A 25,440-nucleotide genomic window follows, 5' to 3' on the forward strand; every position below is an offset into this window, starting at 1 on the left:
TAATATAATTATTTAAAGTATAAATAAAAATTTTGTTTTAAAATGTTATACTAAAATTATCTAATACATATTAATTTACACACACATATATATATATATATATATATTTTTTAACAAATTTATTTAATTTCAAATATGTTTATATATTTTATTTATAAATTATTTTATTTTTTATTAATAATGCTAAGATTTTGGAATTGGAAAAAGTTATGACCCATCTCTATATTATTTTAATCAGGAATTTAAAATTTATATAAAAATATTTTTTAACTTTTAATTTTTATTATAACTACAAATGCTAATTTTCAATCTAAATTTATGTTTAAATATTACAAATATATCATTTATAAGTAAAAAACTAAAAACATAAAATAAATACCCGCCCGGTTGGGCGGGTCAAGATCTAGTTTTTTCTTAAACCTAAAGCAATTATATTCTTCACCAACCCTTGTCATGAACATGGCTTTTGCTTTACACACCAACTCATGTCGCACCTATTCTCTTATTTTGACTTTAAAAACAAAAATCGCTGAAAGGTGTAGAGGATCAACGAACAAAGACTCTGTTCTTTTTGAATCCAACGGTCAGATTTTCTTTAGCTTGATTTGTCCTTTAACGAACACGAGGAGTTGGCGTGATCTGATCGGTTGGCTCATCATCTCTCTCTCCCCTTCTTGGTATAAAAGTGCAGAGAAGCCTTCTCTAGCGCTCTCTCAAGTAACAGGCAGATTGATCCATGGCTTCTACTTCTTCTCTAGCGCTCTCTCAAGGTCTCCTTTCTCGAGCCATCTCTCCCAATGGATCTGAAAACCACGCATCTGTACCACCTTTCTCTGTTCTCAAATCCACTTCCCCACGCGCCACCTTCCTCCACAGTCAACGCAGAGCCTCCACGAGCAGTCACTCCCTCCGTCCTCTCGTTCGTGCAGCCGCCGTAGAGGTGACAGATGCAACCACTGACTCAACCCTGGTTGATAAATCTGTTAATACCATCAGGTTCCTGGCGATAGATGCAGTTGAGAAGGCCAAGTCAGGTCATCCTGGTCTCCCAATGGGTTGTGCTCCTATGTCTCACATCTTGTACGATGAGGTCATGAGGTATAACCCCAAGAACCCTTACTGGTTCAACCGTGACCGCTTCGTTCTCTCTGCTGGACATGGATGCATGTTGCAATACGCTTTGCTTCACCTTGCTGGCTACGACAGCGTCAGGGTTTGTGGATCTCTTCTTCTCACTCTATTGCTTCAGATTGTTCTGTAGAAAGAAACTTTTAGCGTTTGGATTTGTTTATTAGGAGGAAGACTTGAAGAGCTTCCGTCAGTGGGGAAGTAAGACCCCTGGACACCCTGAGAACTTCGAGACTCCTGGTGTTGAAGTCACTACTGGTTTGTGTTTCAGTTCTTCTCAATTACCGAAGCTTCTCTTCTCTGTCTGATGTCAATGTTTGTTTGTTTGTTTTTGCAGGTCCTCTTGGACAAGGTATTGCAAATGCTGTTGGTTTAGCTCTTGCCGAGAAACATCTAGCTGCTAGATTCAACAAACCTGACAATGAAATCGTCGACCACTACACGTAATGATGATATTAAATCCTTCTGTTTGGTTTTCTTGGTTTGTGTGTTTTGGTTCTGATGTTGTGTGTTTTGGATTCTTAGTTACTCCATTATTGGAGATGGTTGTCAGATGGAAGGGATTACAAATGAAGTTTGCTCTCTAGCTGGCCACTGGGGACTCGGAAAGCTCATCGCTTTCTACGATGACAATCACATTTCTATCGATGGAGACACAGAGATCGCCTTTACAGAGAACGTGGACAAACGCTTTGAAGCTCTCGGATGGCATGTTATTTGGGTGAAGAATGGTAACAATGGATACGATGAGATCCGTGCTGCTATTAAGGAAGCTAAGGCTGTAACAGACAAGCCCACTTTGATTAAAGTAACTACTACAATTGGTTATGGATCTCCCAACAAGGCAAACTCATACAGTGTCCATGGAGCTGCGCTTGGTGAGAAGGAAGTTGAGGCTACCAGGAATAACCTTGGATGGCCATATGAGCCGTTTCAAGTACCTGAGGATGTTAAGAGGTAAGTGGAAACTAACTTACACTTTTTGTTTTATGTTTCTGTTATGATGACCTGCTTTTGGTAATTTCTAGCCATTGGAGCCGTCACACCCCTGAGGGAGCTGCTCTTGAAGCTGATTGGAATGCCAAGTTTGCAGCTTATGAGAAGCAGTATCCAGAGGAAGCAGAAGAGTTGAAATCTATCATCTCAGGTGACTTGCCTGCCGGTTGGGAGAAGGCACTTCCTGTAAGTATAACTTAACTTCTCATAATCTACTTCTCATAATCTGTAGCTTTTTAATTGGTGTTATGGAGATGGCTCTTACTCACGGCAAATACTTTTTTTCAGACATATACACCAGAGTCTCCAGGTGATGCCACCAGAAACCTGTCTCAGCAATGTCTTAACGCACTTGCCAAAGCCGTTCCCGGTTTCCTTGGCGGGAGTGCAGACCTTGCATCTTCCAACATGACATTGCTTAAAGCCTCTGGCGATTTCCAAAACGCTACACCTGAAGGAAGGAACCTTAGGTTCGGTGTTAGGGAACACGGTATGGGAGCTATCTGCAACGGCATTGCCCTTCACAGCCCTGGTTTCATCCCTTACTGCGCAACGTTCTTTGTGTTTACTGACTACATGAGAGCTGCGATGAGAATCTCTGCTCTGTCTGAAGCTGGTGTTATATACGTCATGACACATGACTCCATTGGTCTTGGAGAAGACGGACCGACTCACCAACCTATCGAACACTTGTCCAGTTTCCGCGCCATGCCTAATATCATGATGTTCCGTCCTGCTGACGGGAACGAAACAGCCGGTGCATACAAAATCGCTGTCACCAGACGGAACACACCTTCGGTTTTAGCCTTGTCTAGACAAAAGCTGCCTCAACTTCCAGGAACGTCTATTGAAAACGTCGAGAGAGGTGGATACACCGTTTCTGATAACTCTAACGGTAACAAACCTGATGTGATCTTGATTGGGACTGGTTCGGAGCTAGAGATTGCTGCTCAAGCTGGAGAGGAGTTGAGGAAAGAAGGGAAGACTGTGAGAGTCGTTTCTTTTGTGTGTTGGGAACTGTTTGATGAGCAAACGGATGAATACAAGGAAAGTGTGTTGCCATCAGATGTGTCAGCTAGAGTTAGTATTGAAGCTGGAACGACATTTGGATGGGGGAAGATTGTTGGAGGGAAAGGGAAATCGATTGGAGTTGATTCGTTTGGGGCAAGTGCGCCAGCAGGGAAGCTTTATAAAGAGTTTGGTATCACCGTTGAAGCTGTGGTTGCAGCAGCTAAGTCACTTATCTAAAGAGTATCTTCAGGTGAGGGTTTGGTTTTGAAGTGAGAGATGTTCTTCCTTAAACATTTGTCTTCTTTGTCCAAGTAGTAAAATGTAAAGAAGACGGAAAATAAAATAAAAAATTGTTTCTCATAAGTTAAGTTGTAACTGAAACCATAAACACAAATATTAATACATTATGTTCGAGAAATCTTTGGGGTTAATTATGAGCTTTGTATCGGATTATTGATTAAGCTAATTTTTAGAACACTGCTAATAGCATTGGCAAGTGTAATCTTTCTGCTTATAAGCCTTTGCTACCAGTAGCAAAACAGACAAGACAATGTTCAAAGCAAAAAAGATTTTGTAGCATATCATGTAGGTGGAGGGTGGATACCACTACAAACAAACATAAGTGGTTCATGGGCTTTTTTGTTAAAAGGTCCGTTAACTTTGTAGAGGCCCATTTAAAGACTAGATCTTAAAGCCTTTAAAGAAAAAAAATTAAGCCACGTGGAGAACATACTTGAAACGTGGCTCATTGGCTATTAGAAAGTGCTCGTAAATCCTTACCAAACCTCTCTTGTGTTATGTTTTTTTTTTTTGTAAAGCCGCCATTAACACAACCAAGGAGACGATACTTTTTCCATTTATAAATCCTTTTTTTTTTCTAATTTGATTACTCGAACTTTACTTTTGTTAAGTTTAGTTGGTTTGCTAAGCTGCCAAACGAAAAGCCCGGTATATTAGATTGCTATTTAACCGGATATTATTAGGATTAAACCGATTATGAATGAGTCGTTGCCGTAATTTAACGGGCCGATCAAGTGTCTCGTCGTGGTCTCAACTACTCTCAATGTATAAGATTGGTCGTGTTCTGCGTTTCAGTAGTCGTCCTCTTCCAACTTGTATAACATTGAGCACCTTCCCCAGATTTTCACCTCTTTCTGCTCTCATGGATGCTTCTAATCTCGGTTCTTCCAGCAAACCTGCCTTCTCTTCCTTCTCTCAATCCAGCAGAAGGTAACGAGTCAACCTTTGTTTTTGCATTTCAAAAGGTCCTCAAGGTTTGGTCATGATTCGATTATGATGTTCTGATGGATTCAGCGGCGGTAGAGGAAGAGGTAACGAGAGAGATAATGATCGTCGGCGACCTCAGGGTCGTGGCGGCAGAGGAGGAGGAGGCAAAGATAAAATCGATGCACTTGGAAGACTCTTGTAAGTGATTTCGATTAAAGTATGGATTTTTAGGTTAAAATTGAACTCTTTTTTGTTTTGTTTTTGGATTTGATTAGGACGAGAATCTTGCGACACATGGCTACTGAGCTGAGACTGAACATGAGAGGCGATGGCTTTGTTAAAGTCGAAGACTTGCTTCAGCTGAATCTGAAAACATCCGCAAACATTCAGTTGAAGTCTCATACCATTGATGAGATCAGAGAGGTCAAGTTTCCACCCACTTTAGTCTTTCAAAATCGTATCTTGTTTTGTCTATTAAGAAGATTTCCTCCTCTGGTGCCTTTTATCTAACTTTGCAGGCAGTGAGAAGGGATAATAAGCAACGTTTTAGCCTCGTTGAAGAGAATGGAGATCTCTTTATTCGCGCTAACCAAGGCCACTCTATCACGGTAATTAAACAAAAAAAAAAGCCTCTTGATTTTTAGTACGTTTGTCTCTTACTTTTATAGCTTCATGTGGTGCAGACGGTTGAATCTGAAAAGTTACTTAAACCAATACTGTCACCGGAAGAAGCTCCAGGTCAAAAAAGCAGTTACTAGTATATCTTTACTTCTACTGTTCTGTTCTGTGTCGCATTGTTTTCTTCATGTTCGTTTGATTGGTTGTAATGGCATGGCAGTTTGTGTGCATGGAACTTATAAGAAGAATTTGGAATCCATCTTGGCATCGGGGTTAAAGCGTATGGATAGACTCCATGTTCACTTTTCTTGTGGCTTACCTACAGATGGTGAAGTGATTAGTGGTAAAGCTCTACTCTTTGATCTTATTTCTGTTCAAGAATAATTGCGTATGGCATGCACACTTGTCTTGATTCAAGTTTTTGACTTGATTTTGGCTTTAAGGCATGAGAAGGAATGTTAATGTCTTGATCTTCCTTGACATCAAGAAAGCTCTTGAAGGTTTTTTAGTACTTGGAACTTCTCAAATTCATTTGTATTAAAATATTGATGCCCCCCTTCTAACACTATAGTTTCACGTTTGGTCTTTCTATAGATGGGATTGCGTTCTACATTTCAGACAACAAGGTGATTCTGACTGAAGGTGTTGATGGTGTAGTGCCTGTTGAGTATTTCCAAAAGATCGAGTCTTGGCCTAGTCGGCAACCAATTCCTTTCTGATTTTTTATTATGGACGACAACAGTGACTTATGAGATGTACAATTATCACCACTTAATCTCGTTTCTGCAATTGTTTTCTTTTTTTATAAATCAATCATGTTTTTATCTCTTCTTTTAACCTGTCTCATCTGTTTGATACATCAACATTTGATCAATCATTGCGAGTGCAACCCATGTTTGCAGAAACTTTGTAACTAATGAATATTCTATCTGTGATTTTTGTGTGTTTAATAACCCTGACAATAAAATTTAAGTTTCCTTGAAAATGATTAAAACCACAATTGTGACATGACAAAACAAAACAAGCACTAACACGAAAATGAGAAATTAAATCCAGTTGATACACAAAGTGAATAGAAACGAGAGTTCTTGAAGAACTTCCAATTCAATCCGTGCTCTCTCTAAGCAACAAGGGTGCTGGCAGTAGTAGACTCGCTGCAAAAAAAAAGAAAACATATTCAAGAATCTTTAGTTAAGGATAAGAAAGAACAACACATTTGAAAAATTATAGTGCAACTTACTACTTCCAGACAGGAGGAAGCTTCTTGGTCTTCTTGTAGTAGCGAGCAAGACGGTGGATCCTGCTCTCAACAAGAATCAACCTAAACTTGGAATCTTTGTCTTTCCTGTTCCTCTCCAAGTGCTTGCGGATAGCAACTGCCTTCTTGATCAAGTGGTAGAGATCCTCAGGAATCTCAGGTGCAAGACCTTTTCACAATAACAATGACACTCTTATAAGTTCATTGCATATATAGAGCATATATAGGAGGATAAAAGAGATTAAAAAACACTAACCGTGTGCTTTCAAGATACGCAAGATCTTGTTACCGGTAACACTCTTGACCTGAGGGATACCGTGGGAGTCACGGAGAATGACACCAATCTGAGAAGGTGTCAAACCCTTCTTTGCAAACTTGCATATCGACTCATCAACCTGTTTTAACAGAAGTATCAAAATGATCAGACCACCAAGTATAATAAAAATCAAAACGTTCCGACAAAAAACATAACCATAGTTTCCGAAGCTCTGGTCTTAATACTAGACAACAACTATGAAATATAGAACTGAAGCTAATATCCTAACAAGAATAAAAAAACACAGTATTCGTGTTTAAATGTGTTTATTTTAATCACATGTTCTGGTCTTAATTCTAGGAGTAGTAAAAGTGGAGAAATAAATAAATAAGAAGACAACATTCGAAGACAGAACTGAAGCCAAATGTCTCGACACGGACAAAATAAACACGAATCAAAGAAACTAAGATGTCTGAGAAGACTTACATCGAGCGCGGTGGTCTTGAGCCAAGCGGGAGGTGAACGCTTGTACGGCAAAGCAGATGCAGAGATCCCCTTTCTACATAACACAAAATGAGGGGAAGAAGAAGAAGTGATAAGAATCACAGTAGACACCTGAATCGAATTATAAAAAAAAAACGGAGTTGGAAGATGATAAGAACTTTGACGAACCCTCTTGAATGCATACGCCCCATCTTGAAGTACTAGAAGAGTTTTCTTCACTGTCTGTCTCGATGAGATCTTTCCTTCCTGCTGCGCGTCCAGGAAGAAGCCTTTTATATAGTAAACCCTAATTTTCCATCGTTTCTAATTGGGCCTACGTTCGTTTGTTATTGGGCTTTTGATCTTGTTTTTAACAGCCTATACGAAAAGAGAGAAAAAGGCCGAATATTAAAAATAAGCCCTTGATAAAAAAAAAAGCCCTTTTGATCTCTATTTACTTTTTTTAGCTAAAGGCCTATCACTCTTAAGAATTCATTACGGTGGTTTTCTATAAAGAATTCGAAGCCCAGCCATATATGATGTGGGATTAATAAGATTGGTTAATTGAATCCCTTCGATTAGATTTTTTTTAGTTTATAAAGTATTTCGGTTACAAAGATACATAAATATATTTTAGAGCCTATCAAAGTTCAAAACATCAATGGTCTAACGGTAAGGACGGACTTTTTCCAGCGGTATCTAAGTTGCAAGTTCAAATTTTGCCAAAAGCAACTACTGCACGATGTCTTGGACACCTATATAGATATAGTTTTTTGTTTTTGGTCCATTTCAAAAGTCTGGTGCATAAACTATTTATGGATCATAGGCTTCCAAAAAGTTAGTTTAAATCTGTTTAGACCTGAGATCTATTCTTGAGTTATAAAAAAAAAATCTATCAAAATTTTGAAGTTAAAATTTTAGAGAAACTCAAAAATATACGAGTGAAAATCGTTAGAGCAAAATAAAAAACTTTTAAAGATATCTATTGTCGATGGGATTTTGTTAACTAATTAAAAGCATTTGTCTTGGTCTGATGGTTTAATAGTAAGGATGGACTCCTTCCGGTTGTATCTAGGTTGCAAATTCGAATTTTGCTGAAAGCAATTACTTGCATGATGTCTCTGAACATCTATATAGATATAGACTTTTGTTTTTGGCCCATTTCAAAAGTCCAATGCATAGAACTATGAACTATCTATGGATCATAGGCTTCCAAAGAATTAGTTTAAATTTGTGGACCTGAGATCTATTCTTGAGTTATAAAGAAAAAAAAAATCTATAAAAATTTGAAGTTAAAGGTTTAGAGAAACTCGGAAATATATGAGTGAAGTCGTTAAAGCACAATAGAAAACTTTTAAAGATATCTATTGTCGATGGGATTATTGTTAACTAATTAAAGTAAGCATTTGTCTTGGTCACGTGGTCTCCTGTTAGCAGAACTGAACCTTCAGTTAGCATATAAACAAAATGTCCTTAAGTATGCAGTGAATGCTTGTGAAACTTTATACTTTAATATTGTCTTCGACTTGTTTGGTTTATTGGTCTTTAATAAAACTCGATTCCCGTGAACCAAACATCATAATCATATCATATTTTTCATACTATTCTTATTCAGTTTACTATAAAATACATTTTTCAGACATTAGTTTCTTCTATATAGTTATAATTCTTTATTAAAATAATGTTTGCAGGCTTAAATTTGGGACCTTTATTAAACCAAAAGGAACCTCTATAACTAAATATACGAACTCTCACAAATAAATACAGTTCCAAGTTAACCATGCTTTAATCTATTATTATATGCTTCGCAAAAAAATTTGCGAGTTTACGTCATAGTGATAATAGATCAGAGACCATTATGTCACGGCACCAGAAATTGAAATTGTTAAATTTTTGATCTTTGGTGTATATATGGTATGTTGGGTTAGATGACTATGATATATCATTACGATTTACGAATCAATACAGAGGGATGGTAGTGGCATGCATTGGTCAACTATGTGAACAAAAATAAATATCTGCCAGATCTGAGAAGACTATTATTTCCACCATAATCAAAGATCTAACTCATATTATATTTTAAATACTGATCGTATTTTGACATGAGTTTTGTTTGATATAACTCACCGTCTGTATGTACTATATTAACTATTACACAAATTTAAATATTTTCATGTCAGAATTTTTCATATATAAAGTACGTTACAAAATGTAATCATTAGCGTGCATAGTGTTTGTGTTCGATCATGGACACTACTCCGTTTTGTCTTCCCGTGTTAGGAGAGACAAAAGAAATAATCAAATCTTACCTTTTATATTTGAATTTTCTGAACTCGAAATGTTTTTTTCAGATTATATGTTGTTTTTATGCATACGACAACAAAGTTATTGTTTACTAGTGGTTTCGTATTGCTTAACGAGCTAGCGCAAATGTGAATCGAAAACTTGAAATACGTGATATACTTAACTATAATAAGCAGTAACGTTAAAAGTGAAAACTATAATAAAAAGTAATGCATTTGAAAATGTCGAGATTTTATAACATCTGATAATTAATAGGCACGCGTATACATAGTGTTGGACAAGATATAATAAATCAAAGAAAACATCGAACACACATGATTTTCGTTTTTCAACGTCTGCATATACGAGAAGAAGAAAACATCAACATATAAATAGTATTGCTATTAATAGTCCCACTTAGATCTAGACACGATATGTAACAAAACAAAATACATAGATGTGCTCAAAGACAAAACAAGGATGATAGTCCGTTGAATGCGGTGCCTACCCAGTACCAACATATTCAATATAATGATCATTTATTTGAATTGTATGAAACATCGTACTCATACATACAGCCATGCATCCAAACAAGATGTGACAGGCTGGGTTTACTACCTGTGAGCCTTTCTTATTTTTTCTGGTGTGAAGTGTGAGCCTTTCTATAGACGAAGACGATTCAAACACTGGTAGAAGAAGTGACCTTGATGATAAGTTGATAACATATAGTTATGTATTTAACTTCTATAAATTTACCACTAAAGTCTTATATGGTGATATTAGACATGGAATAGATTACCTTAGAGTTCTTTATATAAATTGATATTTGCGTTTATATTTTTGTTTCTAATCATCATATCGAATATGCAACGAGTATGCGTAGCTTGGTACGTTTAGTAGATGTACGATAGCTAAATGGTCACAGATTAGTTGTTTTAACTTGAGTTTGATAGATGAATTCAGAAACTTGAATATTATCTAATATATGTCATCATACACACAGAGAATTGACTGCACTAACTAATAGTTATAAATTTATAATGGACACATTGCTTTCGATAAGTCTCAGTCTCACTCAAAACTGCAATGATTTCAGTCGACACACACGCACAAAATTATTATTATTACATATATAACTGTGTATCATTCAGACATCCACCACTACCCACGAAGTAACAGATTAGAAAGAAAAAAAACGAGATATCTTAGGGAGCCCTATAGCCTTTTGCTTTATTCTCTTGCTTTATGTCTTTCTTGTTTCTGTAAACTCACATGTTATACTTTAGAGTAGCGTGAGGTGCTGGTCCATTTCCTTTTGATGTGATCAAATCAAGAAAATAGCCAAACACTAACTCAAGAGAAGATCACATGTTTTAAAAATTTAAACTTATATTTGTGTAAAACAAAATATTCACATGTTGCTTCTATTGACTTGCCTCCATCATCTGCTTTGTCCCATTTGATGTACTCTTTGCCCATGCCTCTTGGATGCCTCTTATCTCTTAAAAAAATACACTATATATAATATGACCTACTCTTGTTTTATTCCATATATGTAACAATTATTTGCAGAAAATATAGTAATTCAGTGGAATAATGTCAAGAAAATCCCATTTATCTGTGTTCCTTATTCTCCATGTGAACATATAAGCTTGATATCAGGTTATATCGTACATATCACATAGGTAAGGATATTTACTCGCGATGATCTGAAAATCAAGTACAACTATAATCTAGTTTGAAATGAACAAAAAAATTGATTATTAAAATCCGAAAAGAAATCTGAATTAAACATATGTGAATATTTTATTTGTATAAGTATTTTCACAAATCTTTTGAATTAAACAACATGTAAATATTAGCATAGAATATAAAACAAGTGAGTTTATTTTTCATTGTGGAATGGATCATTTATGAATTCGCTTATTAAAACAGATTAACTCTAATGGGGATATATGCAAAAGTTAAAACAATGATATGCAAAAGTACAATTTCATAGCTGGTGCACTGAAAGAAACAACTTTTCTTACCATTAAATCTAGTGAGAGTTGGTATCATTTCAGTTTTGAAAAAAATAAGAAAAAGGTAGATTCGCCTAACTATTACTGTACTATTCTGAAAAGTCTTTAAAAAGAATCTTTTACTTGGAAAAATAAAATGTTTGACTCTTCAAAAAACCAAAAGAGAGTCATTATCTTCTTCATCGCTCTCAAACACACACACACACACACACTCTCTCTCTCTCTCTTCTCTTCAACCAAGCATGGTCTTCACTATCCTCTCCTTCTTCATACTCTTTCTTTCTCCTTCGCTGTCTTTCTCCTCAGAGCTCGACATTCTCCTCGATATCAAATCCTCTCTCGACCCTGAAAAACGCTTCCTCACTTCATGGACTCCAGACGCAGACCCTTGCTCCTCCGGCTCCTTCGACGGCGTAGCTTGCGACGGGAACCACCGCGTTGCCAACATATCTCTCCAAGGAATGGGTCTAACCGGAACTATCCCTCCTTCCATCGGTCTTCTCACTAGCTTAACCGGTTTATACCTTCACTTCAACTCCTTAACCGGTCAGATTCCTAAAGATATCTCAAACTTGCCTCTCCTCGCCGATTTATACCTCAACGTCAACAATCTCTCCGGCGAAATCCCTCCTCAAATCGGAGACTTAGATAATCTTCAAGGTCAGTATTGTTCATGCATGTGTGTTCTTGAATTAATCTAACTCATGTTTTACTTCATTTATTACAGTAACAAGATCTTAAGTGGGTCCGGTTTGGTTTTATTACAATAGGTAAAAGAAGAGTTTAGGTCTTGAACTGGTTTAGCTTATCATCCTCTGTTTCATTTTATTTGGTGCTTAATGTTGATTCACAAAGATTAACAAAATACCTTTGATCGAAAAAAAAGAGATTAACAAAATACCAATTTTTATAAAATTTAGCTCCGTTATATACAAATATCATCAAGTAAAATTAATTTTACCAATAAAAATAATACATTATTATGAATTGATTATAAATTGTCAAACAATATTAATATTTGATTTACAATAATAAAAATATCGCTTAATTTGTAACAAAAAAATCTTTAAACATCAAACAAACTAAATTTGGTTTAATCATATGCAAAGTAGACAAAGAATTCATCTCTTAACTTGTAGCAAAAAAAATCTTTAAACATCAGATAAGTTGAAACAGAGCAAGTATTGTTTTTTTTTTCTTTCTTGGCAGTTCTTCAGTTATGTTACAACAAGTTAAGTGGGAGTATACCGACACAGTTAGGTTCTCTCAAGAAGATCACTGTCTTGGCTTTACAGTATAACCAACTCTCCGGCGCTATACCGGCGAGTTTAGGCGATATCCGTACTTTAACGAGGCTTGATCTGAGCTTCAACCATCTCTTTGGTCCTGTTCCAGTTAAACTCGCCGCTGCTCCTTTGCTTGAAGTTCTTGACATCCGCAACAACTCCTTCTCCGGCTCTGTTCCTTCTGGTAAAAAAATACTTAGATAACCGAACCAAATCAAACCATCGCAGAACCGGGTCTAACCGGATCTAATTTTTTTTGTGTGTGTTTGTTTAAAGGTTTGAAGAGGCTAAACAATGGGTTCCAGTATTCAAACAATCACGGTTTATGCGGAGATGGGTTCACAGATTTGAAAGCTTGTACCGGTTCTAACGACCCGAAACTAAACCGTCCCGACCCAACAAACCCGAAGAGTTTCAGAACAACCGATGACGTTAAACCAGAATCTGCAGACTTGCAAAAAAGCAACTGCAGCAACAAAAATGGCGGGTGTTCATCTAAAGCCTCGAAGTCAGCACCTCTGGGAGTCGTCATGGGACTAATAGGATCAATACTCGCATTTGCAGTATTGGGTGGCTCAACGTTCACATGGTACAGACGTAGGAAACAGAGGATTGGAAGCAGTCTTGATGCTACTATGGACGGTAGGATCAGCACCGAGTACAACTTCAAAGAAACTTCAAGAAGAAAAAGCTCTTCTCCGTTGATCAGCTTAGAGTACTCCAGAGGTTGGGATCCCTTAGGGAGAGGACAGAACAGTACCAACAACAGCGCATTGTCTCAAGAAGTCTTCGACAGCTTTATGTTCAACCTCGAGGAGATTGAGAGAGCTACTCAGAGCTTCTCTGAGGTGAATCTGTTGGGGAAGAGTAACGTCTCTTCGGTTTATAAAGGTATCCTCAGAGACGGCTCTGTCGCGGCTATCAAATGTATAGCGAAGTCTAGCTGTAAGTCAGATGAATCAGAGTTTCTCAGAGGGTTGAAGATGCTGACGTTGCTGAAACATGAGAACTTAGTGAGGCTGAGAGGCTTTTGCTGCTCTAAAGGGAGAGGAGAGTGTTTCCTTATCTATGAGTTTGTCCCTAATGGTAATCTTTTGAAGTATCTTGATGTCAAGGATGAGAGTGGAGATGTTCTTGAATGGTCTACTCGAGTTTCCATCATAAATGGAATCGCCAGAGGTTAGTTGCATCATATAATAATTAATATAATATTAGTTTCGTCCTAACGGTCTGATGTTTTGTTTCTTTCTCTTCTTGTTCAGGCATTGTTTACTTGCATGGAGAAAATGGGAACAAGCCAGCAATAGTTCACCAGAACCTATCAGCAGAGAAGATCCTCGTTGATCATTGGTATAATCCATATCTTGCGGATTCTGGTCTTCACAAGCTTTTCACGGATGATATCGTCTTCTCCAAGCTCAAAGCGAGTGCTGCAATGGGTTACTTAGCTCCTGAGTACATAACTACAGGAAGGTTCACTGACAAGAGCGACGTCTACGCCTTTGGTATGATCATGTTGCAGATACTCAGTGGTAAAAGCAAGATCAGCCATTTGATGATCTTACAAGCTGTAGAGTCTGGACGGCTGAATGAAGATTTCATTGATCCAAATCTAAAAATGAATTTCCCGGAGGCAGAAGCTACTCAGCTTTCTAGACTTGGTCTTCTCTGCACTCATGAATCCTCAAACCTGAGACCATCAATGGAAGATGTTATGCTAGAACTGAATAAACTCGCAGCGAGTTGTTAGTTGCCGTTTAGCAAGATTTTTTTTGCTTTTGATTGTCCTAGAATATAAAAGCTCACCAAGGTTTCAGACTATCACCATTTGAGATTGTACTCAATCTTATCTCCTTGTAACTGTAGCTGATGTACTTAATGTATAAACAACTGAATGAATATGTTGTGACATTGTCTTTTATGGTTGCATAATCGTTTATCTACAATGTGTTACCTACAAAGAAACTCATGGACTCTTCCATCAAGCTCAATCCAACTACATCCAGGAAGTTTCTCTATCTTTTTTTCTTTCATCATCGTTCTAACTCTGCGAACATCCTTCCACATTCCATTACTAGCATACATGTTGGAGAGAAGCACATAGGAGCTCGGGTTATAGCCAGCCTGCAAAATAAGGTGTTTCGCCACAAGCTCTCCCGTTTCAAACTCCTTATGGTGACTACAAGCGTTGAGAAACGTTCTCCATATGACATCGTTTGGCTCAATCGGCATTTCCTCTATTAAGTTTTTTGCCAGCTCTATACTTCCTGACCTTGCTAGTATGTCAACCATACATCCATAGTGCTGCAGTCTTGGTTCTATCTTGTGCTTTCTCCTCATGAGCTCAAAGCAGAGAAGTCCTTCCTTAACCAAACCAGAGTGGCTGCAGGCGTTTAGGACTCCAACGAAAGTGATATGGTCTGGTTTTATGGAGCGTCTCTCGATCTGCAAAAGCATGTCGAATGCGGATTCTCCAAGACCGTGAACAGCTAGTCCACCGATCATGGCGTTCCAGTGATCAATACTTTTGCTTTCGATTCCCTCGAAAACCCTCATGGCGTGTTGTATGCTTCCGCACTTCGAGTACATATCAATGAGAGCAACTCCGAGTTTACCACTTAAAAGGAATCTTTTCTCCACAATGTACAGATGCATATCAATGGCTTTAGTTAATCTACCGAGCTGAGCAATAGCAGAGAGAACTATCACCAAAGTCGTTTCATCAGGTGACAAGTGGCTCTCCTTTTCCATGCGGTTAAATACTTCAAGAGCTTCAATGTGATACCTGTTCTGAACAAAACCACTCATCATAGAGTTATACGCCACAACATCTCTATGCGGCATCTGATCAAACAGAGTCTTGGCCTGATGAACCAGACCTAACTTCCCATACCCATCGATCATAATAGCCCAAGTAACCACATCCCTTCTTGGCATCACATCGAATAAACCCTTAGCATCCTCGATTCTCCCGTGTTTTACATATCCACCGATCATCGAGTTCCACGAAATCAAGTCCTTCTCCGGCATTTCATCGAAAAGCTTCGACGCCAGGTTAACTCCATCTGCTCTCTGAGCATACCCGCCTATCATAGAGTTCCAAGATATCAGATTCTTCTTCTCCCTCGGCATCAAATCAAACAACTCACCCGCGGATTCAACCAACCCACATTTAACATACCCGTCAATCATTGAGTTATAAGAAACAGAGTCTCTCTGCGGCATTCTATCGAACACCTGGCGCGCAAACCCCAAACAACCACACTTTATGTACAAACCGATCAAGCAGTTCTGCAGAAACAAATCCGACCAAGTTCCTGCCTTTATCAAAAACCCATGAACCTGCATCCCTTCCTTCACAAACCCTAACCTCGAACAAGCTTTCAGAACAAGGGACAAGGAGAATCTGTCCACGGGGACACCGTTCTGGAGCATCAAACAGAACAAAGACAGAGCTTTTATCGGGTCGACTCCGTGCGAGTGAGATTTGATCACTGCGTTCCATAAGAAGGGATCTTTCACCTCTCCGGGAGAAGAAGATACATGATGCTCGTGGAAGACACAACGCGCGAACTCCGCGAGAAACGGGCGTCGAGAGGAGGAGGAGGAGGCGAAAGCGAGAACGATCCTCGTCGTGAGATTGGGGTTTTTGATGAATCCCGTCGTGATCAGTCGAGCGTGGATTTTGTTCACGTCGTCTGATGTTTTGCAGGTTCCGAGGAGGTGGATGGTGGGTGAAATCGAACTCCATGGATGCTGCTGAGAATGCGCCAAGACAAGCATTCTGTTAGGAGATAAAACAGGATTGGGTTTATGTTCGTTCGTTTAACGGTTATGTATAGCCTACGTGGAAAATGAGCTAAACGACGTCGTGTAGCTAAAAATTGTGGCCCAACTATAAAACTACATGACTCTTAATTGGAGTCCAACATTAAGAATTAGTAATCATTCAAAGCCCACTATGACTAATGTCTACTTACTGTCTTGTCTACTAATCAGTTCTAAAGCCTAATATCGACCGTAGCACGTGACGTGAGCTCTGTAGCGGTAGAATAACTTGTGGATAGTGATCAGTTCACGATGGTGAATGCTTACAACTCTTGAGTAGATGTAGAGCTCACAAAATTAAAGCGGAATTTGAGATTAACGTGGCCATTCTTCGCCAGACTAATACTTGATGTGGTTAGTGGTTACTGGTCTTGATATATAACTCTATCCCTCTCCTTAATGTTTTTGATGAACACTTCAAAACCTTGAGCCCTAGCCCCACTTTTCTCATACATGTTGATCAGTACGCATCGCTCATAACCAGATTGGTCAAGAACTCATGCCTATCTATGTAAGTACTTCACCACTTGACCTAGCATCATACATTTATGTAACCATTTGAATTGTATATAAGGCATTATAAATCTCTGTGACTAGATCTGTCTAGTATATAAACGTCACGATACAAAAATATTATCTAATAATCAAAACTCACTCGATCATGTTTACACGAATGTAAAATTATTGATACTACAACATCATAGTTCATACACATGAAAGACTGGTACGTATCTCTCTACGTAACCTTTCTTATGGTTTACTCAATGTTGATCCGAACAACTTTCTTATCTCCACGCGCAGAACAGCTTGAACCGGTCTGAAACAGGTCTGGTAGGCGACGAGTTTGGTCCAGAGATGGAAGAAGCCATCCTCCAAAACTACGATCAGAGCCTGCAAAGATCAAAACTCAAGATCCTGAATTTGAGACCAAAGATAGCTTTTGAATTAAAAAAAGTTTTACTAACCAGTTGATTCATGATTAGCAAGAGATGAGTTGCCTTTCCATGCCTCTTCAAATCCACTTAGTTCCTCTAAAAAAATACAAAGAAGTCTCTTTAGAGTCTTCCTATTTTTTTTTTTCATTTAAAGAGCTTAACTTATGATTAGGATGTGCTGCAGACTAACCTTCATCGAGGTTGTGAAGAGTCTGTGTTGACTCTACACCACCACTCGAGTTAAGCTTCCTAGTAACCGAATGTCCCTGAATAACACCAAAAACAAACAGAGTCAATACTAAATACAAAATCAAGAAGAAAAAAAAAAAACATCAAACACCAGCTTTACCTTATCATTAATTCCTCTAGAGATCCTATGAGTGGCTTCACCAGTAGTCTTGTCCGCTTCTCTGCTTTCCTCAACCACCACCTAGAAAAACAAAATCCAACTAGTACTCAGAGAGTTTCCATAAATGGAAAAAGGGTGGAAAAAGAGAGCCAAAAACATACTCCATCACTGCCTGCTCTTCTGGTTCTACTAGATGTATAGTAAGCACCATCTATACCACCGTATGTAACCTTAGAGGTGTGATGCCTAAATGTTTTAGCTCGAGACTGCTCACCCTCTCTTATACTGAAGTTACTCCTTTGATTCACATTCTGAATCTTCCTCTCAGCTACAACAACCAAGGAAAAAAAAATAGACAATACATAAGCTGTTTATTTGATAGAATCAGTAAACAAAGCTTTCAAGTACCATCAGAATCATCTTCAGGGTGCTCAACAGATGGTTGATTCTCAGAACTAGTATATTCTTCATCGCTTTCAATATCTTTCATTTCCTCTTCTCCATCAGATGGTAATTCTTCAATAGTTAACCCTCTTCCACTACCATCGTTGTTATTACTAAAGGGAGCACCTGAACTAATGGTGTTTGGTTCGAGCAAATCCTCAAATGGCCTAGTGAAGAATGGATCATCAAAAGGATCTCTTCCTCCAAACAAACTACCTCTAAACGCTCCAAAATTTCCGAATCTACCACCAAATGGATCGCCCATTTTTAACAACTCTGGCAAACAAGAAGAGCTAATGATGCATTCAGATTGTAATCTATTTTCCCATATTAGATTCAAAAAATAAACGTTGGAAGAGATCTTTGAGAACAAGAAATAAGAGATGGATTAGAGTTGTACCTTAGAGAGAATCCTAGAAGAGACTAGAAACTCTTACAAGACAATTTCACTGATTCAAAAAGACAACATAACAGCAACTCTGCTTAATATATACACGCCACAATACCAGTGTGACACGTGTCATATACACCAAGCTAGAAGCTTCTTCATCATTCTTCTTCCTTAATACATATGATTTTTTTTTTAATTTTGATTTTTTTGTTTTTTAACCACAAAAGTCCAAGGTATAAGCTAAGGAGGACAGCATCAACAAAAGGGATTTTGACTATTCAGAAAGATCAGTAAAGATTGTTATCAACGTGAGACTTTGGCTCTACATTTATAACTAGAGATCATATGATATCTACTCATGAAAGAAGAAGAAGAAGAACATCTAGTCGTATGACTTAGGATTAGGAGGCCTTTTAGTCTCGGCTTTCTTCAATGGCGTGGAACTCTTTACATAACATCTTCTCTATCTCTGTCATCTCTAAGGTATTGTTACAGCCTTCCTTTTCTTCAGAAATCTTGAGAATCAAAGTCAGGTTTTGACGGGTACTCGAGTCCTTGAAGTTCAGGCATTCGTCTTAAATCTTCTTCTGAGTAGGCTGGAATCAACCAATACTTCTTATCCGTACCAAACACCTGAAAACATAAAACTCCCGAAATAAGAAAAGAGATTACAACATGAGAAAAGAAAGAAAAATGTATACACGCACTTGTTCAAAGTTCTTCTTTCGACCAAGGTCATAAGGCCATTTCGGGCTTGTTTTCTTCTCATACGCCTGTTCACAAAGTCAACATACGGAGTAAAGATTTAACAATGTGATGCACCAAACTGTTTTACATGATAGAGAAGGAGCATACATACCTCTATAGTTGTGGTATTAGCAGCAACGAGGGAGATGTGCATGATTAAGAAACCCATAACGCTTAAAGCAAATGCCAGGTTTAGAACTGTGGTAATGAAGATGAAACATCCTGAGATGGATGGATAAAATGGGATCAAACATAATCAACTACTTAGGGATTGGAAACGTACCAAATGCAAGAAAAGTAGTAGCAAGGGTGCCTGGAGTTCCAGGTATCTCTTCCTCACTAAAGAAGGCTATGAATTGTGGCATGAGAAGTAAAGTCACAAGAGTTGTTTCCAAAAAGGTGTAAAGCTGCATTTGAACACAAAGAGTCAAGAGTTTCAACCATGGATGCATCCTAACTAAACTGTGAACAGGATAGACTCAAAGTAGAGAGTTACCAAGAAGAGAAGAAAATACTTGTAGTTAAGGGCCCCAACACAGTTAACAACCCAAACACAATGGTGGTCCATTTTCAACACACACCGACCACCTGAGTTAAAAAAAAACACACACGCACAACCAACCCTTTGAAGCTGATTTTAAGCACAAAAGTAAGAAAGTGTGACCGAGAGAGAGAGAGAGCTTACAAACAGAGCAATGATGGCAGCGAGGAGGCTTATGCTGATTGCATTTCCTACAGAACCGAGTTCGTTGGTTCGACTGTAACCCGCCAAACTCCAAACTATTCAACGGATCACACTCCCCCTGTTGCTCTTCTTCGTCTGAACCTGGCCTCCAATTAGGAGGCACAGCTCCAGGATCAGTAAACACAACAGAGAAGTAGCTCCACAAAACCATCCCCAACTGCATTTAATCAATCATCATTATCAGTTTCTTCAGCAAAAAGTACGAAGCTTTTGCCCATCAATGAAAAAAAGGGTTTACCAAGAAATGAAACATGAGTATAACGGCGAGAGCTGCGAGAGAAGCGAGCCCTCCAGATGATAATAATGCGGGACCGTAATTGGTCCAAACGACGGCGTAATAGGTCACACCAACGATCCCTAAGACCAGAAGGATCATGATCGATCCTAGTCCACGTAGAGCTGTGCAGAATTTGAATACGTTCCACGCCATTGTTGTGCCAGATCTATGCATAGTTTTTAAACCCAATCACGAAAAAAAATCTAATCTTTTTCGGTTTCTGGAGAAGAGAGAGAAAAAAAAGGAAGAGACTTTTCTCGGGAAAAATGAATTCGACGACGGAACGAATGTTAGTGAGAGATTACAGATGCAGAACTCATCGAGGAAGACGAAGCCACCAACCTGAGCTAACTATGATATATCCATCAACGATTGGTTGAAAGAGAGTTGATATCATCAAAGTGTAAACAACAAGCCCGTCTAGCTCAGTTGGTAGAGCGCAAGGCTCTTAACCTTGTGGTCGTGGGTTCGAGCCCCACGGTGGGCGTTATATTTTACTATTTCTTTTTATCTTTTGATTAGTTATTCGAAATAAAAATATATGAAGTAGAAACTTTTTTTTTTATCTTTCGTCAATAATTAAGAGCATATTACAAAATGGAAATGACCAATTTTTTTTAACCCAAAAGTCACAAACGAACTTAGATAAAGCCTCTGGTTTGGCAGTTCCTTAGAGCATTTCCATTGACAACTTTTAAGGGAAGTTCACACATTTTCCAAAAAAATAATATATTAAAATAAGTAAATTTTGTGAACTTTTCTTCTACAAAACTTTTTCCAGTGACTCCCTTTCTCCTGAAATTCATCACTGTAGCATGGGTCTCATGTGTTATGGCGGCCTCGGATTGGTCTATTCTTTTTTTTTAGAAAAAAAGTCAAAAAAAAAATAAAAAAAAATAATAATTAAAAATTGAAAAAATGAATCCCAAAAAAGAGTTCACCAATAGAAATGCTCTTATAGCTCCAGTGAATAATTCATCAGCTCCATACTTAAACTCGAACCCTCTACCCCTCAGCTTCTTTGTTGGTATTTAAATTGTTTTCTTTATCAGTTATTCAGAATAAAGATATATGAGGTAGTAACACTTTTTTATCTTTCGTCAACAATTAAGAACATATTACAAAATGGAAATGACCAATAAAATTAAAGAAGTGATATTTTCAAATCATATACAACTTTTAACACAAATGTCACAAACGAGTTTAGAGAAAGCCTCTAGCTTGGCAGCTCTTTATAGCTCCAGTGAATATTTCATCAGCTCCATACTTAAACTCGAACCCCGTACCCCTCAGCTTCTTCGTCGATAGGCTCATCCTTTTCTCTACTCTATAACTCTTCAAACTTTACGTACCCAAAAAAATAGTTATAAAAAAGGAGAGTTATATATCAAATGCTTGGAGATACCGATACGTGCACGTAGAAAAAATAATTATATACTTACTCAACTGAAGGTAGCTGAAACTGAGGAAACCTCGTGGACAAAAACTCAAACACCTCATCGATCTTCATCTCCACCGACGAACATATGTATCTGCCTTTGGCTACTGGTCTTTCTAATAGGAATATCATCGCCCTTGCCACGTCATCAATATGCACCATGTTGTAAGTATCGAACAAATACTTCTCCTTGTAATTTCCTTCAATATTTGGAGTTAATATTTACTATTGTGAGCAGTGATTATTACTCAAAATACCAGTTATTAACACGTGTTTACACGTAATCTAACTACTAAAAAATATTTTTTCCACTGTAATTAAATAGTAATTTCATATAAATAAAAATATCAAACATGACCAATAAAATATTCCAATTCCATATATGTGGTTAAAACAATAAAGATAATTAAAGTTGCATGTTAGTTTATTTATTACCAAAGATTGCCAACCATGATTGAAAGTACTATATATGTGAATAATTTAATTAACCCTGATAAGATAAGGTACTAATTTTAACAAGTTTTATCTATAAACTACCTAGATATATATATATAAGTTATAACATATATATAACCAAATTTTGTAATAATTATCGAGCCTTATCTAAAAAATAAAAATTCTTTGTCGACCCAATTAGTTTTTTTGTTAGCTTTAAACTAATTACTAGATTTTGACCCGCGCTTTTGAAGCGCGGAATATTTTACGATGAAAAATTTCACTAATAATTTAACAAATATTTTGATAATTTTTAAAGAGTGTGTATTTAAAATATTTTTGCAGTTAAATCAGTATTTTTAAATTCATCCCGATTATGATTATACCGGTTAATCCAGAGATCTGACAATTCAATTTATGTTTTTAAAATATTCATATTAAAAAATCACTAAAATCGGAGACTAACCGATTGAACTTATGGATGACCGATATGTAATCTAATTGGATTTAAATTGTAATAGTTTCATAATTTGTAATCTTATAATCGAAATTTTAAAGTTCACTATTTTGAAATTTATGAAATTATGACGTTTCTACAAAATTTTAAAGAGAAAATGATAGATATAAAATAACTAAGATTAATTATTGTATTATTTGGAAACATTGATAGTAGTATAAAAATATATTGTTTGGAAACATTGATAGTAGTATAAAAAATAAGTATATTGTTTGGAAACATTGATAGTAGTATAAAGAAATAAGTATATTGTTTGGAAACATGGATAGTAGTATAAAAAAAGGAACATTAGTGATTTAATGTATGTTTAACTATAAAGTATAAAGATGTATTTAATTTAAAAACTTACAAAATAAATGTTAGTTCTAACAGAATGTTTCTGTTTTAATAAGATAGATGAATAAATATAATAATAATTTAGATATAAGCATTCACGTACCAAAGATCATGGCGAGAGAGATGAAGACGGAGGAAGGCAACGACGGAGATATAAAAGGTCCGACGACGAGGGGAAGCACGACCGTCACAACTTCCAATCCGTTATTCCCTCCGAACTCAAGCGCCACCGTCTCCGCCGCCATTTTTGACACAACGTACGAGCTACTCAGTCTCTTCTCCTCCTGATTCCTAAACACCTCCACGTCGCTCCAAACGCTCTCGTCTACCTCTCCTCCGTTTCCTCCAGCACCGCTCCCGGCGCCGTAGAAAACGGTCACGGCGCTTGAGGTGTAGAAAAAACGTTTCACGGTTTTAGCATCTACACACGACTTTAGAATTCCCATGAGACCTTGCACGGTGCGTTTCGTGACGATCTCCTCGGTCTCGTTGCTGTTCGGGTCCATAGGATGTGCCACGTGGAACACGGCTTTGCATCCTTCGATCGCCGGTTTAAAGCTCTCCGGTTCGTTGAGATCGGCGGTGAATATTTTAAGCCTCTCGGATGCAAAAGGGAGTTCGGTTAGGTAGCTTGTATCTTTCTTATTCCCTTCTGTATTAACCGTAGAAAAGTATAGTTATTAGCTAATCATTATTTATATCATTTGGTTATTAATTATTGAGCATATAATATATGGTTGACTTTATATATAGAAGATGCATGGAACATGACATAGCTATGAAGCTTCAAGATCCTACAAACTGACAGATAGTTCCAGCCAAGTACAATAAATTCATCACATCCATTTAAAAAATATATAGTATGATTTTTGATCCAAAAATCAACTTTAAATGTTGTATCTATATATATAAACTATTTCTATATACTTACGGACCAAATCCGCCCTAAAATGTACAATTATTACTTGCATTTGGTAAATCGATAGTTGAAGTGTATAAGAGAAACTAGTGAAGCTAATCAAAAATAAAGAAACCTGACTCGAACCTGGGTTGGTTCGAACAGTGGCATGAACGGAGTAGCCACGTTGTAACAGACGCATGATGAGCCAAGAAGCAACGAAACCGGTTCCTCCCGTTACACAAACCAACTCCGTACCGTCCAAGAAAGATGACGCTATCTCACCTCCTCCGTTCTTGTCATCTTCTTCTTCTCTACCCATGTTCTCTCTCTCTCTTGTGGTGTGTGGGAACCTCTCAAGGGTTCTTAAATAACGGAACCTACGTCATTTAATCTCTCACACCTATCCGCGTGACATGTTCCCCGTTTTGCCCTCTTCTCTCTTTATTACAAATGTGTTTTAATGTATTTTATATATCCGTTACATCAATGCTACATTTTACAGATAATATATACTATTCTATTTAACAATTCACATTCTATGTCCGTTTATTACAGACATTGTTATTGGATTCCGTTATTTTTCGTTCTTTCATCCTCCATGTACAAGTGATCTTGTTTTTTTTACTAATACATACCATAGTTATTTGGCTTCTAGTGGTGGAATGAATTAACTGTTATATAATAAGCATGTTCTATACATATGTTAAGATTGTAATGATATATAATCAGAAAGAATGATGTTAAAACGCGTGAATGAGATGGAATGGGAAAGAAAGTGTAGGCGTGGCACATGTTCCTGCAACTATCTTATTTGTGTGTCTCCACAAAGCTACCGTCTTTCCCGGGCCGTTGCTTTGTTGGTGTTGCGAACTATCTTCTTTTTTCTATGTATAATTCCACTTTTGGATCAGTCATTCCAAATTTGTTGTTAAATTATTAGTTAAGGACATTACTTGGTTGCATTTCATTCAATCAATATATAGTAATGTTCAATAAAATTACTAGTTAATAGCCCTTTGTCAAAAAAAAAAATTTACTAGTTAAGGAAATTTATCCTATATATATTGATTTTGCATAACTAATTAGTTAAGACTTAAGAATTCAACTTCCAACTATAACCTAAAGACAAAAGGTAACAAATGAAAAAAAAAAGGAAAACAACAAAAACTCTAATCAATCATATGATTTGATAGTTTTCGTTTTTTCCCAATGTATATGAAAATAGAATTAGAAGCATAGGAGAAGACTTTAAATTTTGTTGTAATCCGTAAAAGACTTATCCCAAACAGTACATGGATGCTTTTTTAGGCGTGTTAAATAAACGGAAACAGTAATTGAATGATTCCTCCATTCTTACAGAATCTGGATCTAGATGGTATTATATGTAGCGGTATTACGTTTTATTCTGCGAAAACATTTTCAACGCTTATTAACTTAATTGATACTAGACTTATTAGTCTCGGCCCTATGTATTTGACCGTCTAAAACATGAAAGTTATATGTTACCTATAAACCATTACATTACAAATT

General features: G+C 37.2%; 8 protein-coding genes and 1 non-coding gene across 10 annotated transcripts; 4 read left to right on the forward strand and 5 right to left on the reverse strand.

Moving 5' to 3' along the window:
* Positions 1 to 467: 467 nt before the first annotated feature.
* On the forward strand, positions 468 to 3,553 carry LOC108812301 (transketolase-2, chloroplastic). The gene is made up of 6 exons (XM_018584530.2): positions 468 to 1,213; positions 1,296 to 1,386; positions 1,466 to 1,571; positions 1,654 to 2,085; positions 2,157 to 2,310; positions 2,413 to 3,553. The coding sequence occupies exons 1-6, from the start codon at positions 737 to 739 to the stop codon at positions 3,370 to 3,372; spliced, it is 2,220 nt and encodes a 739-aa protein (XP_018440032.2). The 5' UTR covers positions 468 to 736; the 3' UTR covers positions 3,373 to 3,553.
* A 418-nt stretch (positions 3,554 to 3,971) lies between these two features.
* Positions 3,972 to 5,811, forward strand: LOC108813793 (uncharacterized). The gene is made up of 8 exons (XM_018586448.2): positions 3,972 to 4,365; positions 4,450 to 4,560; positions 4,638 to 4,785; positions 4,881 to 4,970; positions 5,046 to 5,100; positions 5,201 to 5,323; positions 5,424 to 5,480; positions 5,575 to 5,811. Exons 1-8 carry the CDS (start codon positions 4,136 to 4,138, stop codon positions 5,697 to 5,699), a joined length of 939 nt encoding a protein of 312 aa, XP_018441950.1. The 5' UTR covers positions 3,972 to 4,135; the 3' UTR covers positions 5,700 to 5,811.
* Positions 5,812 to 5,942: 131 nt separating this feature from the next.
* Positions 5,943 to 7,272, reverse strand: LOC108813794 (40S ribosomal protein S13-2). Its single transcript, XM_018586449.2, has 5 exons — positions 7,167 to 7,272; positions 6,981 to 7,053; positions 6,495 to 6,633; positions 6,221 to 6,407; positions 5,943 to 6,134 (listed from the first exon to the last, which is right to left on the reverse strand). Exons 1-5 carry the CDS (start codon positions 7,187 to 7,189, stop codon positions 6,101 to 6,103), a joined length of 456 nt encoding a protein of 151 aa, XP_018441951.1. The 5' UTR covers positions 7,190 to 7,272; the 3' UTR covers positions 5,943 to 6,100.
* Positions 7,273 to 11,423: 4,151 nt separating this feature from the next.
* LOC108812477 (LRR receptor-like serine/threonine-protein kinase GSO1) lies at positions 11,424 to 14,483 on the forward strand. Its single transcript, XM_018584752.2, has 4 exons — positions 11,424 to 11,941; positions 12,491 to 12,751; positions 12,844 to 13,746; positions 13,830 to 14,483. The coding sequence occupies exons 1-4, from the start codon at positions 11,524 to 11,526 to the stop codon at positions 14,315 to 14,317; spliced, it is 2,070 nt and encodes a 689-aa protein (XP_018440254.1). The 5' UTR covers positions 11,424 to 11,523; the 3' UTR covers positions 14,318 to 14,483.
* On the reverse strand, positions 14,463 to 16,362 carry LOC108812478 (pentatricopeptide repeat-containing protein At2g45350, chloroplastic). Its single transcript, XM_018584753.2, has one exon. It carries the CDS (start codon positions 16,348 to 16,350, stop codon positions 14,518 to 14,520), a length of 1,833 nt encoding a protein of 610 aa, XP_018440255.2. The 5' UTR covers positions 16,351 to 16,362; the 3' UTR covers positions 14,463 to 14,517.
* Positions 16,363 to 16,981: 619 nt separating this feature from the next.
* On the reverse strand, positions 16,982 to 18,673 carry LOC108806791 (uncharacterized). 2 transcript variants are annotated; one of them, XM_018578982.2, is made up of 7 exons: positions 18,524 to 18,673; positions 18,088 to 18,399; positions 17,841 to 18,007; positions 17,680 to 17,760; positions 17,521 to 17,596; positions 17,361 to 17,426; positions 16,982 to 17,286 (listed from the first exon to the last, which is right to left on the reverse strand). In XM_018578982.2, the coding sequence occupies exons 2-7, from the start codon at positions 18,386 to 18,388 to the stop codon at positions 17,153 to 17,155; spliced, it is 825 nt and encodes a 274-aa protein (XP_018434484.2). In that variant the 5' UTR covers positions 18,389 to 18,399; positions 18,524 to 18,673; the 3' UTR covers positions 16,982 to 17,152. The 2 variants fall into 2 exon arrangements, with proteins under 2 accessions (XP_018434484.2, XP_018434483.2); XM_018578981.2 differs by having other exon boundaries at positions 18,088 to 18,416; positions 18,524 to 18,624.
* Positions 18,674 to 18,769: 96 nt separating this feature from the next.
* On the reverse strand, positions 18,770 to 20,666 carry LOC108806790 (probable protein S-acyltransferase 14). The gene is made up of 7 exons (XM_018578980.2): positions 20,245 to 20,666; positions 19,947 to 20,163; positions 19,758 to 19,849; positions 19,545 to 19,668; positions 19,374 to 19,459; positions 19,222 to 19,287; positions 18,770 to 19,147 (listed from the first exon to the last, which is right to left on the reverse strand). The coding sequence occupies exons 1-7, from the start codon at positions 20,455 to 20,457 to the stop codon at positions 19,022 to 19,024; spliced, it is 924 nt and encodes a 307-aa protein (XP_018434482.2). The 5' UTR covers positions 20,458 to 20,666; the 3' UTR covers positions 18,770 to 19,021.
* A 31-nt stretch (positions 20,667 to 20,697) lies between these two features.
* TRNAK-CUU (transfer RNA lysine (anticodon CUU)) lies at positions 20,698 to 20,770 on the forward strand. Its single transcript has one exon. It is a non-coding gene; the product is annotated as a tRNA-Lys (tRNA).
* A 585-nt stretch (positions 20,771 to 21,355) lies between these two features.
* LOC108809321 (protein BRI1-5 ENHANCED 1) lies at positions 21,356 to 24,508 on the reverse strand. The gene is made up of 4 exons (XM_018581469.2): positions 24,055 to 24,508; positions 23,113 to 23,661; positions 21,726 to 21,921; positions 21,356 to 21,625 (listed from the first exon to the last, which is right to left on the reverse strand). Exons 1-4 carry the CDS (start codon positions 24,227 to 24,229, stop codon positions 21,487 to 21,489), a joined length of 1,059 nt encoding a protein of 352 aa, XP_018436971.2. The 5' UTR covers positions 24,230 to 24,508; the 3' UTR covers positions 21,356 to 21,486.
* Positions 24,509 to 25,440: the final 932 nt, after the last annotated feature.

Source organism: Raphanus sativus, chromosome 6, assembly GCF_000801105.2.
Source record: "Raphanus sativus cultivar WK10039 chromosome 6, ASM80110v3, whole genome shotgun sequence".
In the NCBI taxonomy this organism is placed as follows: domain Eukaryota; kingdom Viridiplantae; phylum Streptophyta; class Magnoliopsida; order Brassicales; family Brassicaceae; genus Raphanus; species Raphanus sativus.

What these genes read in the sequence shown, in the direction of transcription:
- LOC108806791 (XM_018578982.2), bottom strand. Translation starts at nt 18,388, where the DNA reads ATGGGCGATCCATTTGGTGGTAGATTCGGAAATTTTGGAGCGTTTAGA. An exon ending in CCCTGAAGATGATTCTGATG is followed by an intron (nt 18,008 to 18,087) that starts GTACTTGAAAGC and finishes TGGTTGTTGTAG; the next exon opens with CTGAGAGGAAGATTCAGAAT. An exon ending in GAAGAGCAGGCAGTGATGGA is followed by an intron (nt 17,761 to 17,840) that starts GTATGTTTTTGG and finishes TTGTTTTTCTAG; the next exon opens with GTGGTGGTTGAGGAAAGCAG.
- LOC108806790 (XM_018578980.2), bottom strand. Translation starts at nt 20,457, where the DNA reads ATGCATAGATCTGGCACAACAATGGCGTGGAACGTATTCAAATTCTGC. An exon ending in TACTCATGTTTCATTTCTTG is followed by an intron (nt 20,164 to 20,244) that starts GTAAACCCTTTT and finishes GATTAAATGCAG; the next exon opens with TTGGGGATGGTTTTGTGGAG. An exon ending in TACTACTTTTCTTGCATTTG is followed by an intron (nt 19,460 to 19,544) that starts GTACGTTTCCAA and finishes TCATTACCACAG; the next exon opens with TTCTAAACCTGGCATTTGCT.
- LOC108809321 (XM_018581469.2), bottom strand. Translation starts at nt 24,229, where the DNA reads ATGGGTAGAGAAGAAGAAGATGACAAGAACGGAGGAGGTGAGATAGCG. An exon ending in CACTGTTCGAACCAACCCAG is followed by an intron (nt 23,662 to 24,054) that starts GTTCGAGTCAGG and finishes CGGTTAATACAG; the next exon opens with AAGGGAATAAGAAAGATACA. An exon ending in TTTCAGCTACCTTCAGTTGA is followed by an intron (nt 21,626 to 21,725) that starts GTAAGTATATAA and finishes GGGTACGTAAAG; the next exon opens with TTTGAAGAGTTATAGAGTAG.
- LOC108813793 (XM_018586448.2), top strand. Translation starts at nt 4,136, where the DNA reads ATGAGTCGTTGCCGTAATTTAACGGGCCGATCAAGTGTCTCGTCGTGG. An exon ending in TTCTCTCAATCCAGCAGAAG is followed by an intron (nt 4,366 to 4,449) that starts GTAACGAGTCAA and finishes TGATGGATTCAG; the next exon opens with CGGCGGTAGAGGAAGAGGTA. An exon ending in CATCAAGAAAGCTCTTGAAG is followed by an intron (nt 5,481 to 5,574) that starts GTTTTTTAGTAC and finishes GTCTTTCTATAG; the next exon opens with ATGGGATTGCGTTCTACATT.
- LOC108812301 (XM_018584530.2), top strand. Translation starts at nt 737, where the DNA reads ATGGCTTCTACTTCTTCTCTAGCGCTCTCTCAAGGTCTCCTTTCTCGA. An exon ending in GAAATCGTCGACCACTACAC is followed by an intron (nt 1,572 to 1,653) that starts GTAATGATGATA and finishes TTGGATTCTTAG; the next exon opens with TTACTCCATTATTGGAGATG. An exon ending in GTACCTGAGGATGTTAAGAG is followed by an intron (nt 2,086 to 2,156) that starts GTAAGTGGAAAC and finishes GGTAATTTCTAG; the next exon opens with CCATTGGAGCCGTCACACCC.
- LOC108812478 (XM_018584753.2), bottom strand. Translation starts at nt 16,350, where the DNA reads ATGCTTGTCTTGGCGCATTCTCAGCAGCATCCATGGAGTTCGATTTCA.
- LOC108812477 (XM_018584752.2), top strand. Translation starts at nt 11,524, where the DNA reads ATGGTCTTCACTATCCTCTCCTTCTTCATACTCTTTCTTTCTCCTTCG. An exon ending in AGACTTAGATAATCTTCAAG is followed by an intron (nt 11,942 to 12,490) that starts GTCAGTATTGTT and finishes CTTTCTTGGCAG; the next exon opens with TTCTTCAGTTATGTTACAAC. An exon ending in CATAAATGGAATCGCCAGAG is followed by an intron (nt 13,747 to 13,829) that starts GTTAGTTGCATC and finishes CTTCTTGTTCAG; the next exon opens with GCATTGTTTACTTGCATGGA.
- LOC108813794 (XM_018586449.2), bottom strand. Translation starts at nt 7,189, where the DNA reads ATGGGGCGTATGCATTCAAGAGG. An exon ending in TCAAGACCACCGCGCTCGAT is followed by an intron (nt 6,634 to 6,980) that starts GTAAGTCTTCTC and finishes CTGTTAAAACAG; the next exon opens with GTTGATGAGTCGATATGCAA. An exon ending in GCGTATCTTGAAAGCACACG is followed by an intron (nt 6,408 to 6,494) that starts GTTAGTGTTTTT and finishes TATTGTGAAAAG; the next exon opens with GTCTTGCACCTGAGATTCCT.